The 15,000-nt window shown below is 43.8% G+C and overlaps 2 protein-coding genes across 3 annotated transcripts in view; both read left to right on the top strand.

Moving 5' to 3' along the window:
- Positions 1-303, top strand: part of ttc29 (tetratricopeptide repeat domain 29) — an 11,469-nt gene extending 11,166 nt beyond the window's left edge. The window contains exon 12 of the mRNA XM_083640002.1: positions 214-303. Within this exon, the coding sequence (XP_083496128.1) occupies positions 214-296 (83 nt within the window). The 3' untranslated portion in view covers positions 297-303. The remainder of the gene's footprint in view (positions 1-213) is intronic.
- A 604-nt stretch (positions 304-907) lies between these two features.
- Positions 908-15,000, top strand: part of LOC310780067 (sodium/bile acid cotransporter 7-like) — a 36,094-nt gene continuing 22,001 nt past the window's right edge. For both annotated transcript variants that reach the window (XM_083640608.1, XM_083640609.1), the window contains exons 1-2: positions 908-1,153; positions 14,620-14,702. In XM_083640608.1, coding sequence (XP_083496734.1) covers positions 1,054-1,153; positions 14,620-14,702 — 183 coding nt within the window. In that variant the 5' untranslated portion in view covers positions 908-1,053. The remainder of the gene's footprint in view (positions 1,154-14,619; positions 14,703-15,000) is intronic.

Here is a 15,000-nt window from a genome sequence, read left to right as displayed (position 1 = left end):
CTTCCGTTTCCCAGGGTAGAGATAGAGGAGAGTGGGGGGTTGGCGGTTCCAAGTTACTGACCAAACACTCTATTTCAGTGATTGCTGTCAGAGTATAGAGCCATTTAACACTTATTTTAACACAGAAACATCGCTGAATGCAGCTTTAAAGGATAAAGGTATAATGCATACCCTGAGTTGACAGGTTGTTGATGTGTTGTGTCTGTTGAACAGAGCGAGGAGATGAAGCAGAAGAGGAGGAGCAAGATCAAGAAGTCTTATCGTCATGGGAACGCCAATCAGAGCCCAGCCAATAAAAGCTACAATAATAAACTTACTGTAGATATGGATTATGGATACACTGAATATTACCTTGACTCTCCCGTGTCTGTGTGTGTGTGTGTGTGTGTGTGTGTGTGTGTGTGTGTGTGTGTGTGTGTGTGTGTGTTTAATACAACTCGATCATACTAGGCCTATAAAATGCTGGGCTTTAGTAGGCCTACAGGGATGCATAATCATTGGTAGTGAAAAAGGTGACAGATACCAGGGCAGACATACAACTGACAAGACACTGACCATGCATTAAGACGAGAAGGAACACTGACGGACCACGTGACGGACCACACTGACCACGTGACCGACCAAGACCAGAGGGCACACACACACACACACACACACTGACCGACCACACCAACTGGTCCGGACCATTCGCTTTAGCACCCCCTAGTGGTACCACTAAAATGGCTACAACCCCCTCTTGCTTAGTATATTTACTGTCAATGGTTCCCACCCACACTCTAGAAATCTGCTGCGCGTCTCCTCCCGTATTTACGGCGCTCTTTACGGTAGCGTGTGGCCCGTCCGCCCATAGATATCTATGCGTCCGCCCGTGTGTGCGGAAGTGTCTCCAGTCGTGCTGCTGGTCCGTTTCTACGTGCTCACACACAGTCACATCCTGACGGGGGAAAGAGTTGTGAAAAAGTCTGGTCCGCGGCTCAGGTGCGACAGACACACAGTCCCTGGTGACGGCGAGGGGGAACCGGCCAGGAGGGGTGACCCCCGGCGGGAAACACCATGGGCCTGCTGCAGAGGATACGGAAGGAATGGTTCATTATCGGGATAGTGACGGTGATCTTATCCGCCAAACTGCAGCCCAGCCTCGGCGTCAGTGGAGGTGAGTCTGGGGGGGAGATTGGGTCTCGTATACACCTCGTTACAAATGGCTTCAAATGAACCATTAGAGACCACAGAATAATTCGGCATGCAGGGATTCCTCCAAACAACAATGCACGTCAATAAAATCTCAATTTGTATGATGGGTTCACGTTGCTCGCCCTGCGCGTTGTGGAACGTTAGCGTGGATGAGATCATGACAAAGAGAGGAGAGCTGATTCTAAATGATGACATGTTATGTGCTGACTTGTGTACTGGATGTAATGCCGAATTGACGAGTGGGTCGTGTTGATTATTGTGAGATGTTAATTCATGTTCAACAACGTGTGCACGTTTGCTCATAAGCGAGGCAACGTTAAAATGCCGAATTTTAAAATGGTGTTTGGTGAGGTGACGTCTTCACCATACAAGATAGGCTGGCACATATACTGCATGTGGCTCAACTATTTTGCACAGGGCTTCCTCTGTGTGTGTGTGTGTGTGTGTGTGTGTGTGTGTGTGTGTGTGTGTGTGTGTGTGTGTGTGTGTGTGTGTGTGTGTGTGTGTGTGTGTGTGTGTGTGTGTGTGTGTGTGTGTGTGTGTGTGTGTGCCTACCTGGCTGTAGTGACACGTTGCATTCAGCAGCCAATGTCAACACACGCCCCCCCGTCCTCATGCTCTGGCTCTGGCACTTGCAGCTATAGCTACGTGTGAAGTAGTTGTGTATTTACATGTAGACTAAACAGCAGTGGTTTTGTGTGGTCTGACCTACAGCTGAAATTATTATTTTCATTGTTGATTAATCTGTTGATTAGTTTATTGATTAATAGATTAGTTGTCCGTTAGTGATCTATAAAATGTCAGAAAATGGTGAAAAATTGAGATCAGTGTTTCCAAATGCCCAAGATGAAGTCCTCAAACGTCTTTTTTTTTAATAATATTTTTATTTGGTTTTTCTGATTATAACAAACAAAAACAAGAGCATGACAGCTCAGACACAACATTGGTCTGGACAGTGACAGAAGGTGAAAGAATAAACCAAAAAAAATAAGTGAGAAGAAAAATAAGGTCAATCTCCAAAGACATGATGCACTACATGATTGTTTGGTGCAAATTTCTCTTCTCTTAAATTTTTTCCCCCTTCTGGTCCTTTATACCAGAACAAACAGACTCCGACAGAAATAAAACAAAACAAAAACAGACAACAAAAACACGCGCGTACACACACACTCCAATGCTACAACATGGTGATTTTTGTTGTAAAGATAGAAAAACAAAAATAAATGAATCTTGTGAATAGGATCCTGCATAGGGGGATCCAAGGGAGGTCAGTCAGGCGAATTACCCGCCGTCCCTGACCACATCGAGGTAGGCCAGAAACGGGTCCCAAACAACAACAAATTTTCCAAGTGAGTTGGTCCTCAGGAACCTGAGTTTCTCCATCCGTATAACAGAAATCATATCCGCCAGCCACCGCTGAAAGAAGGGTGGAGAGGGGGACTTCCATTCCTGCAAAATTTGTTTCTTGGCAACAATTGTCCCCTGTGCCAGAGCTTGTTGCACAGCTATGGGGAAGTCCAGAGAGGACTCCGAGCAGCCTAGGATGGCGAGCTCTGCTTCCGGCTGAAGGGCTATCCTGTAGGCCTTAGAATACCAGTTGAATACCTTGGTCCAGAATCCAGTCAGTAAAGGACAAAACCAGAAAGCATGAGACAAAGTGCCCTCGGATACATGACACCTGTTACACAGTGGTGAGACAGATGGATAAATCCTGTGCAACTTATGGTTAGAATAGTGGAGACGGTGAGTGACTTTAAATTGGATCAGTTGGTGTCTACTATTAACTGAACAGAGTTGTATCATAGACAGGCTCCTATCCCATATAATGTCAGACAGCTCAATGCCGAGTTCGCCCTGCCACGCTTCTCTAATCCTCTCAGTCGAGGCTGTAGTGCAATTATCAAACAGGCATACAAATCTGGAAATTAGACATTTGGAGTGAGGAGGGCTCAGCAATACATCAAAGAAAGCATGTTCCTTTGGGAGCACTTCAAAGGTGTGAATCCTGGATCTAACATAATTTCTAAGTTGCAGAAACCTGAGCCAGTTGGTACTAGACAGCTCAAACTTCCTTTTCAGTAGATCAAAGGATGCAAAATGGCCATCTATATATAAGTCTTTGATGGAAACTAGACCCCTCTCACTCCAGGCATGATAGTTTCTGTCTGACCATGGGGGCAGAAAAGAGTGACTGAAACAAATTGGCATGTGAACAGAAACATCTGGTAAATTCAAAACATTCCTAATTTGGTTTAGGATTCTAACAGAGTTTTTCACAACAAAGCTTGGATTTTCTAAGGTCCCAGGGTTATCTAACTTAGCAAACAATATAGCTGACAGTGAGGAGTTGCCAACAGAGCTGGCCTCCATTTTTAACCACAGGGGGGCCCCGGAAGTCAGATCACCAGGCGTTCCTTGAAGCCAAAACATTAGAGCTCTAACATTAGCAGCCCAGTAATAGTGCCTAAACACTGGTAAGGCCAGGCCTCCTTCAGACTTGGGTTTTTGCAAATGAATTTTTGAAATTCTATGATTCTTATAGTTCCAGATGTAAGACATAATTATGGAGTCCAGTTTTGTAAAAAAAGCCACTGTGAGAAAAATGGGGAGGTTCTGACACAAATAGAGGAACCGGGGAAGTGAGACCATCTTAATTGAATTTATCCGACCAATCATAGACAGAGGCAAAATTTTCCAATTTTCTATACATTGTTTGAGTCTTAGAATAAAGTCATCAAAATTCAACTTAACTATTAGTTCCGGATCTCTGGGTATGGTCAAACCAAGATAAGTAAGGTGATCCTTTGCCAGTTTGAATGGGAGATTTTCCAGAAAACCGGGAGTGAAAACATCAGAAAGAGGCATGAAGTCACTCTTTGTCCAGTTAATTGTGTACCCAGAGAGTTTACTAAAGGAGGTGACTAGTTCTAGGAGAGGGGGAATCGATTTTTCTGAGTTATGTAGATATAATATTATATCGTCAGCATACAAACTGATACGCGTTTCAGTCCCACCAACCTCCAGCCCGGCAAGGCTTGGGTGACTACGTATTTTTAGGGCTAGGGGTTCAAGTGCAACAGCGAAGAGGGCCGGAGAGAGAGGGCAACCCTGCTGGACCGAGCGAAGTAGTGAAAAGCTAGTTGACTTGTCGCCATTAGTTATTACTGAGCATGTTGGACTAGCATATATGAGCTTTACCCAGGATATGAATGATTTGCCGAACCCAAATCTACGCAGTGACTCAAACATATAAGGCCACTCAACCTGATCGAATGCCTTCTGTGCATCAAGCGATAAAATAGCTGCGCCGTTAGTCTTACTATAATCTGTATATATAGTATTGAGGAGACGTCTGACGTTAAAGAACGAAAACCTATTTGGAATGAATCCTGTTTGGTCGGGGTGAATAATAGATGACAAATGCTTATTTAACCGGGTGGCCAACGTTTTAGTGATTATCTTTCTGTCAAAGTTCTGCAGCGCTATGGGTCTGTAGCTTGCCGGGTCTACTTCCTCCTTCCCCTTTTTTAAAATAAGGGAGATGTTAGCTTCATACAATGTTTTAGGTAAGGCATTATCTTTCTTAGAGCTGGATATCATTCTGAGGAGGAGTGGGGCAAGAATGTCAAAGAATTTCTTGTAGAATTCAGCGCCAAAGCCATCCGGTCCGGGCGCTTTGCCTGATGGGAATGATTTAATAGCAGATGTTATTTCTTCCAGTGTGAAATCAGAATCTAAATCGTCTCTGGCGGCATCGCTAAGTTTGGGTGTTTCGAGAGGGTCAAAGAAGTCATTCAGATCAGACTGAGCAGCATCATACTTAGATGAATAGAGTTCACTGTAAAACTCCCTAAAACGATCATTTATTTCTTTTGGGTTCGTCAGCAAGGTGCCCCTCTTTGATTTAATAGTAAGAATTGACCTGGAGGCTTTAATGCCCTTAAGCTGGCGCGACAGGAGCCCCTCTGGCTTATCTCCCAATTCAAATTGTTTTTGTCTCAACTTGAAGAGGAGAGTATTTATTTGACCACCCAGGATGCAGTTGTATTCATATTTTAGCTTCAGTATTTTATTATAATCTTCAGATGATTTCGAGACCTGGTATGTCGCTTCAAGGGCGGGGAGAGTGTTCTCAATCTCTAATAATCGACTCCGTCTCTCCTTTCTGGCAGCGGATTCATATGAGATTATGTCTCCACGGATGACAGCTTTAAGTGTTTCCCATAGTATGGAATCTGAGACTTCGCCGTTATCGTTGAATTCCATAAAGCATATCAATTTAGAGGTGATATACTCTATGAACTTCCCCTCAGCGAGCAGGGAGGTATTAAAACGCCAAGAATGAGTCTGTTTGGGGAGAGAGAGACTTAGGGACAATGTCAAGGGGCTATGATCAGAAATCAGTCTGTTATGGTATTTGGTGTCAGTGACGTGGGAAAGCAATTGAGAGTCTATTAAAAAGTAATCTATTCTGCTATAGGACGTGTGTACATGAGAGTAGAATGAGTATTCCCTATCAGTGGGGTGGTGAATCCTCCAGACATCAACCAGATTTCTAGATTTAATCAAACTGTTTAAGACCTGTACTGATGAAATATGTGGGGGTGGGCGTGAAGATAATCTGTCTAAGTGTGGATCTAGGTAGCAATTCAAATCACCTCCGATTATGATATTCGAGTAATTAGCATCAGGAAGTAAATCAAAAACATTTTTGAAAAAGGTGGGTTCGTCTGTGTTGGGACCATAAATATTAAGTAAAGTTAACGGAAAAGAATCAATAGTGCCAGAAATTAAAATGTACCTTCCAAAAGGATCTGAGGTGATGGAGGTGAGCTGGAAAGGAGTGTTTTTGTTGAAGAGGATGGCAACACCGCGAGCGTGGGATGAAAATGATGCTTGGTAGACCTGGGAAACCCAGTTGCACCTCAGCTTATGTTGTTGCGTTGACATGACATGAGTTTCCTGCAAAAGGATGATATTCGCAGACAGCGAGTTAAGGTGCTTAAACACCTTCTCTCTTTTGACTTGCTTACCTAGCCCCTTGACATTCCATGTTACTATTTTTATATCCCTACCCCCCAACTGGATGTTATTCTGAGAAGCAGGCATTTATAGACAAAAAAAGAATTACAGGTACACCGTGCAGCAAATTGGAGTACACACACACACGCGCACACACACACACACACACACACACACACACACACACACACACACACAAAACAGAACAAAAACAAAGATATAAAAGCTGACCAGAGCTGAGCTCCACAAGAGCATGCATATCCCCCCCCCCCCACACACACACGCACCCGAGCGCGCGCACACGCACGCACACAGTGTGTGTGTGTGTGTGTGTGCGCGCGTGCCACACACACACACACACACACACACACACACACACACACACACACACACACACACACACACACACACACACACACAGAACATGGCTATGCTGTAGACCAACATAAAATAAGTGTAACCTCAACCTGCCGCGCCACTGTATGGCAATACTCTTTTCCTTGAGCATCATGAAAAGAAGGAAATAAGAAAAGACTATGCCCCCCCCCTCTACTCAAATAGCAAAAGAAAAACAAACAAACAAACAAGACAACAGCAAAAATGTGATGAAGAGAGGAGGAAGAGAAAGGCTAAAAAAAAACAAAAAAAAAACATGGGATTTTAGCACTCTGCAAATAGATAGTTCCCAATAGCATGTTGGATGATCTGCAAAAAACATTTAATTAGCAGGAAATTAATATATTCTCATTTTAAAGTCAAAATTATAACATTTCTCTTTTTTTTTTTTTTTTTTTATTCTCCTTCTGGGATTGAAACGATTTCAACGTCTTTAGGCAGTCCCAGGTGATCATGTAGCCTAATAGACACCTCTAAGCTAGGTGCATAGAGCTTGTAAATACGCGAGCTCCGTTGAGTAGTCCATTACGTTTCTTCGCTGTTTCCAGCCCAAGTAGGTATTACCTGTAGGTTGCGTTCCCCACTGCAACGTTAAGTCACTGACCGTCCCGTTTGATCTGTCTGATGAAGTCCTCAGCGTCGCTGGGATTATTAAAGATGCGTGGCTGTTCCTTATATGTCACAATCAGGCGGGCGGTAGGGATCATACCACAACGAAGCCCCATTGATCGAAGTTGGCGTCTCGCCTCATCAAACTCCTTTTGCTTCTTGTGTATACCTGCTGCCATGTCCTGGTAGAACCTGACTCGCTGGTTGTTGTAGAGGATATCACCCTTCTTCATGGCCGCTCTTAACACCATCTCTTTGTCTCTATAAATCAGAAACTTCATTATGACTGTTCTGGGGGAAGCGTTGCGCTCTGTTCTCAGGCCGATTCGGTGCGCTCTCTCGATAGTGAATTTGGTGGAGGCAGGCAAACCCACGGCTTCTGGTATCCAGCTCTCAAGGTATGAGCATGCGTCTTCGCCCTCTGCTCCCTCGGGAAGATTAACAAGCCGTAGGTTGGAACGTCTTGATCTTGTTTCCAGGTCCAGTACTTTTTCCTCCAAATCTTTATTTTTACCTTCCAGAGATTGTATTTGGGATTGGAGAGCGGTGACGTTGTCTTCAGTTGTTGAAATCCTAGTCTCTGCTTGTGTGACTCGCTCGGCGCAGTCAGTGATGTCTTTCCTGACATTTTCGATAGCGGCCAATACACCGTCGAATCTGGTCGAAAACTCCGCTTTCATGTTGTCGATGGCCGCCAGAATGGTTGCCGAGACACCAGCAGACTCTTCGGCAGGCGCCTGGTCATTGTTGTAGCTAGTATCCGTCGCTGAGTCCTCATGTGGGCTGTTAGCCTCAGCCATTTCCCCAGTGGAGCTAGCTTTAGCTTTAGCTTCGTCGCTAGCAGTAGAGCCTGTTGCTACGAACTCCGACAGTTTAGATTGGCGTGTCGTTCGGCTTTGGGTCTTCTTCTTTGCAATCTTTTTTTGACCCGTCATTACCGTTTCATTTCTTTTTACTGCATGTGAGTATAGAGTCTTGATTGCAGGTTTAGGAAGAGATCTTTATCAGTCAGTGGCGGAGCAGGTTAACGTGCGTCTAGTCAGCCAGCCGCCATTTTTCCTGTTCTCTTCTGTTCTCCTCAAACGTCTTGTTTTGTCCACAACAACCCAAAGCTATTCAGTTCACTGTCATAGAGGAGTAGGTTAAAGAAACCAAATGTTCACACAATATAAACACACTGACTGCGTTTACATGGACTTGAGTATCCCGGTTACTGTCAGGGTTTTGGAGTATCCCGTTTTTGTGTTTGCGCATGTAAACATCATATCCCGGTTTCAGAAAGCTGGATAAGCCCTTATCCCGGTTTTGAGAAAGCCGGTTATGCGAGGTGGAGTACTCCGAAAGAACCCGGGATACTGCTGCATGTATACACCTTATCCTGCTTTCTGACCGCAGCAGACTACCTGCGCAGGCGCGGCTTCAGCCAAGTCTCACTTCTGGAGCGATGAGGAAATGGAGTTTTGCCAAGTTTTGTCTTTCGGTGATGTAAGAATTAAATACTTGGCAGCTAGAAAGCATCGAAATGCTGACCTATTCAAGTCTGTAGTGTACAGACTATACAGGACGAAGGTGTTGTGACTAAAATGAAACGGGGACAGACCGACGCAAACGGGGACAGACCACCGTGAAGACGGAATCCAAGGGAATCCCACACAGTCTTGGCCCAAAAAAGGTGAATGATGTCACACACAGCCAATACAAGCGAAAATATAATAATAATAATAATAATGACGCCGGTTTGTATTGTAAAGATCACGGGCGCATGCGCAAGTAGCATGCAGTAATCAGTAACCGGGATACTAGTACTGATCATGTATACAGGGATATGAGTAACCTGCTTTCTCTCTCTTCCATGTAAACGCCATATCCCTCAATATGATCAAAACCGGGATAAGCCTCATAACCGGGATACTCAAGTCCATGTAAACGCAGTCAATGTCATATCAGAGAGCGAGGCTTGAAGGGATGGAGATGAAAGGACGTTAACGCCATGAGGTCTTCTATGATCTTCTCCCCCAGCAGCACTGGGTTTCAACAACTGCTGAATATCTGTTCTGAATACGGGGCCCAATTTGATGTGAAATACAATGCTAAGAAGAGTGTTGTTATGATCTGTAGAATGAAAGAGGACCGGGATCTTGCTTTTCCTGTTTTTCATTTGTCTGAGCATGCTCTATGTGTCTGTGATCAAACTAAATATCTGGGCCACTTCATCACTGACCACATGGGTGATGATGACGATATGTATAGACAGCGACGTGTGTTATACATTCAGGCTAACATGTTGGTCAGGAAATTCCACTCCTGTTCTGATGATGTTAAGATCACACTCTTTAGGGCTTACTGTACCCCCTGTTTTTAACAAACAGATCACAGCAAGTCAAAGTGAATGACTTTTTATCTGACTTTTTACGTTCCTCTACCGGCTCACCTCAATGCTGTGTACTCTCAGCTCTGCTCTATATCCTGTACACAAACATGTGCCAGAGTAAGCACGCAAACAGGACCCTACTTACATTTGCAGACGACACAGTCATTGTCAGCCTGCTTGGTGAACATGAGTCCAGTCATGGCCCTGTCATTGATGATTTTGTCAGCTGGTGCGATGAGTCTTTTCTGCAGCTGAACATTTCCAAAACTAAAGACATGGTTATTGATTTTAGAACCCGCACCGGCGACAGGCCTACCACGGTCATTAAAGGCCAGGCCGTGGACTGTGTAGACAGCTACAAGTACCTCGGCACAGTCATAGACTCTAAGCTGACCTTTGAGAAGAACTGTGAGGCAGTGTGCAAAAAGGGTCATCAACGTCTCTATTGCCTGAGAAAACTGTCCCGTCTTCACATAGACAAAACCATGCTGAGCCTCTTTTACCGGGCCTATGTTGAATCGATCCTGTCCTTCTCTCTTGTGTCATGGTTTGGTAACCTGTCACTGAAAAACAGAAACGCTCTGAACCAAATTGTGAAGTGGGCTAGTAAGCTTATAGGTGAGCCTCAACTCAACCTGTCAGCTATCTACTGCTCACAGCTGCAGTGTAAGGCCAGCTCTACTCTACAACACTGTTCCCATCCCTTACACAGTGAATTCCAGCTCCTTCGCTCTGGCCGGCGGTTTGCGGTCCCTCGCTGTAGGACCAAACGCTACAAAAGCACTTTTGTACCTGCTGCCATTGCACTGCTAAACAAAGCTGTTACAGGAGGATTTCTTTGTTTTATTTCTCATTCTTACTCCTCACATACATGACACTCTGAGCGTCTCATGAGTAGCTATGTGTGTGTGTGTGTGTGTGTGTGTGTGTGTGTGTGTGTATGTGCGTGCGTGCACGAGTGTGCGCGCACAAGCGTGTGCAGAAGCACTTTAGTCTTTCAGCACTCTAGTGTCCTGTCACAAAGCACTTTATCATGGTTTTACTTTGATCTTACTGTATTTTAATGTGCTCTATTGTAATGATGCTTGTTTGATGTCTTGTGATTTCGTATGTTTTGTTTTTATCTTCTGGACAGCTGAACTTCCCGTCTGCATAACTATTTTACCCTCGGGTACTAATAAAGAAACCTTGAACCTTGAACCTTGAATCTATACTGCCCCCTTGTGGGTAAAGTTTAAGAAGGCGAGCATCCATAAACTTCAGGTTGCCTATTCACCTTATTCACCACGCCCACTTTTTCTCTCTTCCGCGTTCAACGCAAATGTATTTGTTCTTCCGGTTCAGTGCTAGTTGCGAAGGCCACTAGTGGCTAATAATATTAGCCACTAGTTAGTTATGTTATATGGCAGTAAAATGCCACTGAATGACCAAATTGATATAACCGTTAACCATTTCGAGTAACACTGATTCCATACGGATCACCAGCGTTAGTTTGTTGTTTATAACGTGGCTATATTCATAACGTTTCTATCTCGGATGCGTTATTTCGAATCGCACATAGGTTACGCTAGTGGGTTTCAGGACGCAACAGCCTCGACTCCACTAACGTCATCTTAAGAGCACAATATTCCTGGAATGCAAGTTTAACTAAACAGTTACATGTCCTCTGCATTCTACATAAAATTAAGATATTACGGGTTGTTTTATTTTGTATGTTACATACGTATTGGCCAAGATATGTTAGTTTATGGGGGAGTAATTTTGTCACTTTAGGAGCGGAGTGTGCGCAGCCATCTTGCCTGCGGAGTTTTTGGCAAGTCAACACGGAAATACTATTACGAAATGACGTAATGCGGAAGCGTCCATGTGTGGGCAAAGAATAAGGTGAATAATGACTGCATGCGCATCTTGCTGAAAAAGCCCAGGTGGAGCAGTGCTAGTGAGCTGTTCTGTAAGGCGGGGGTGGCCACTTTCCAGGCGCTCCTGAGAAATCTGAGGTACAGGTTCATCTGTAGATTGAACGTGTCTCAGAATGTCATCATTAAGTTGCTCAGTGATCCTGGGCTAAGCACTGTGAGATACCAGTCACATTATGATCCTGGGCTAAGCACTGTGAGATACCAGTCACATATGTGGAAACTCTGGTATGAATGAGTATGAATGTACTTTGTTCTTTTATTGTGCTCTTACGTGCTTTGTGTCCTTTGTAATTGTGTATGTGACATCTATGGACTGTCTGTCAATAAAGGTTTGATTTGATTTTATGAGAACATATGGTACAATCAACACTGATTGTGTGTGTGTGTGTGTGTGTGTGTGTGTGTGTGTGTGTGTGTGTGTGTGTGTGTGTGTGTGTGTGTGTGTGTGACAGAGAGAGAGAGAGAGAGTCCAGCCTACAGCCTCCTCAGATGCACCCACACATCTTATCGTGTAGATTAGATAAGCTACTGTTCTGCTACTGGCAGGATACTTCTCATCTCATGCTGCCTTCAGGTGCTCCTCAAAGTCCTACTTCAGAGGTCGGAAGTTGTAAATACGATTCGTCACACATTCAGGGTGTTTTGATAAGAAGTAACAAACAAACAAAAATTGACCGGTAACAAGTTACAACAAGTAACAACAGTTGTTTATTGGAGGCTGATGATAGGAGGAAACCAGGCCTGTAATGTCACTTCTAAAACCAAAATATGTGACAAGTCAACTTCAAGTTGAACAAAGACTGAAAATAGAATGTGTATAGAGAGAAATACTATGTGGGATGCCAAACAATTATAATGTTATACACACAGTAATAAATGGCACAATTGTTACCATCAGTTACTTGCATGCTTATATGCAGCTAAATGTGTATTTACATGCTCTCTGTCCCCTGTCTCAGTCTTGTAGAAAACTTAAATTGACCAGTTTGTCGGGTTGTTCATGTGCATGCAAATCATTAATACGGCTTTTCCGACAGCACCTGAAGGCAGCAGCTGTCTGTCAGGCAGGCTTGTGACCAGAAGGTTAGCAGTTGAATCCCAGATGGAAACACTCTGGGTGAGAAAGGGAACCGTTACCACAGTTACCACTGTGGTAGCACTGAAGGATGGGACTGTTACCACGGTTACCACTGTAGTAGTACTGAAGGATGGGACTGTTACCACGGTTACCACTGTGGTAGTACTGAAGGATGGGACTGTTACCACGGTTACCACTGTGGTAGTACTGAAGGATGGGACTGTTACCACGGTTACCACTGTGGTAGTACTGAAGGATGGGACTGTTACCACAGTTACCACTGTGGTAGTACTGAAGGATGGGACTGTTACCACGGTTACCACTGTGGTAGTACTGAAGGATGGGACTGTTACCACGGTTACCACTGTGGTAGTACTGAAGGATGGGACTGTTACCACGGTTACCACTGTGGTAGTACTGAAGGATGGGACCGTTACCACGGTTACCACTGTGGTAGTACTGAAGGATGGGACTGTTACCACGGTTACCACTGTGATAGTACTGAAGGATGGGACTGTTACCACGGTTCAGTAGTGAGAAAAAGCCAGCACACCAAATGTCCTTTCACAGGTTTTAATAGTTCCTCAAAACCGGGCAGCAGCAACAACGAACGTTTCAGCCAAAGGCCTTCCTCGGCGTTGACTGTTACCACGGTTACCACTGTAGTACTAGATAGCTCAACAGTGCGTGCGCTAGCGATGGGCATTTCTAGCAAAAACACTATTCGAAATTCGCTGGCCAAAGTCGACTTTTAATCGAAAAAAAAAAAAAAAAAAAAATTGTGAGTGAAATGTTGCATTGTCTCCCCTGATTCTAAGTCTAAGGCTTTATTAATTAATATAAAAAGCTTCTGCTGTGGATTTTTAGCTCAAAGAAGCATTGCACCACTGAAGTAAAGAACATGTTACATGACAATGACATTTTCGAAAATAAAAAACAGTTTTGACAATCATGAGTGGTTCATTAAATATTTAGTAGGCTCAGGTCTGAGTGCCAAAGGGGTGCCAAAGTCACCCCCTCTCCCTCTTCATGGGATTTCATCCGCCATTCATTTTTCCATAAACCTTGCTTAAAATGCTTATAAAAATTGTTTTACTTGCTCAAACCAAGCGATTCGACTATACTTAGAATCAGGGGAGACAATGCAACATTTCACTCACAAAAAAAAAAAAAAAAAAAAAATCAAATTTCGACTTTCAATAATAAAAGTCGACCTTGATAATAACAATGATTATTCAAAAATTCGAAATTCGATGCCCATCCCTAGCGTGCGCGCCCATTTTTGAAGGGCTCTGCTTCCAGGAAGTGAATTTCCATTGCAGTTCTCCATTGACGTTTCAGAAAATCCTTAAATAAGGAACCAAGCCAACCAACTACAAGATGAATCGTGACCATAGAACAGCTGATTCAGAGCAACAGCACAGAAAAGTGGAAAACAGTCAAAAAAAGGCACGAGTTTTACTTTTTATTTTTTGCCTTTTCTTGCTTGCTCGGAATAAAATGTTTCTTGGTAACGATTCATCTGCTAACTGGTTCCAGGCTTAAAACTCTTCATATCAGGATTTTCTGAGTATCAATGGGGAAGTGAACGGGAAATGAACTTCCTGGAACCGGAGAAGCAGAAATAGTGTGCGCTCACTGTTGCGTTCTATTCTGGATGGGACTGTTGTTACCATGGTTACCACTGTACTACCTTCTGCGGGATGAGAGGCTGTTACCATGGTTACCACTTTAGTATTGATACAGCATGGAACACTGTTAGCATGGTTACAATACAATCATCTCTCTTTCTCTCCCCTCCTCTCTCTCTCTCCATCTCTCTTTCTCTCCCCTCCTCTCTCTCTCCATCTTTCTTTCTCTCCCCTCCTCTCTCTCTCTCCATCTTTCTTTCTCTCCCCTCCTCTCTCTCCATCTCTCTCTCTCTCCCTCTCTCTCCCCTACTCTCTCTCTCTCTCTGTCTCTCTCTCTCTCTGTGTGTCTCTCTCTCTCTCTCTCCCTCTCTCTCTCTCTCTCTCTCTGTGTCTCTCTCTCAGGTCCGTTGAAACCAGAGATTACAGTAGCATACGTTGCCGTCTCGGTCATCTTCTTCAACAGTGGTCTGTCTCTGAAGACTGAGGTAAGGCAACACGAGCGATGATGATACCATAATGATGTAATGATATGATAATGATGTAATGATATGATAATGATATGATAATGATATGATAATGATATGATAATAATATGCTGATATTCCTCTCAGGCCATGTGATCTCCACTCTGCTGTCACTTTGCCTGTGTGGAAATGCTTTTTTTTTAAAAATATATATATATTTTATTTTGCAATTTTCAGAACGTGAGAAACAAAAACCGGCTCAGACACAAAAGAAGAGAAAAATAAAATAAAAAGCATCCATATATCATCAACATTTGAA

Source organism: Poromitra crassiceps (genome assembly GCF_964638095.1).
Source record: "Poromitra crassiceps genome assembly, chromosome: 7".
In the NCBI taxonomy this organism is placed as follows: Eukaryota; Metazoa; Chordata; class Actinopteri; order Beryciformes; family Melamphaidae; genus Poromitra; species Poromitra crassiceps.
This window is presented reverse-complemented; position numbering and strand designations above follow the sequence as displayed.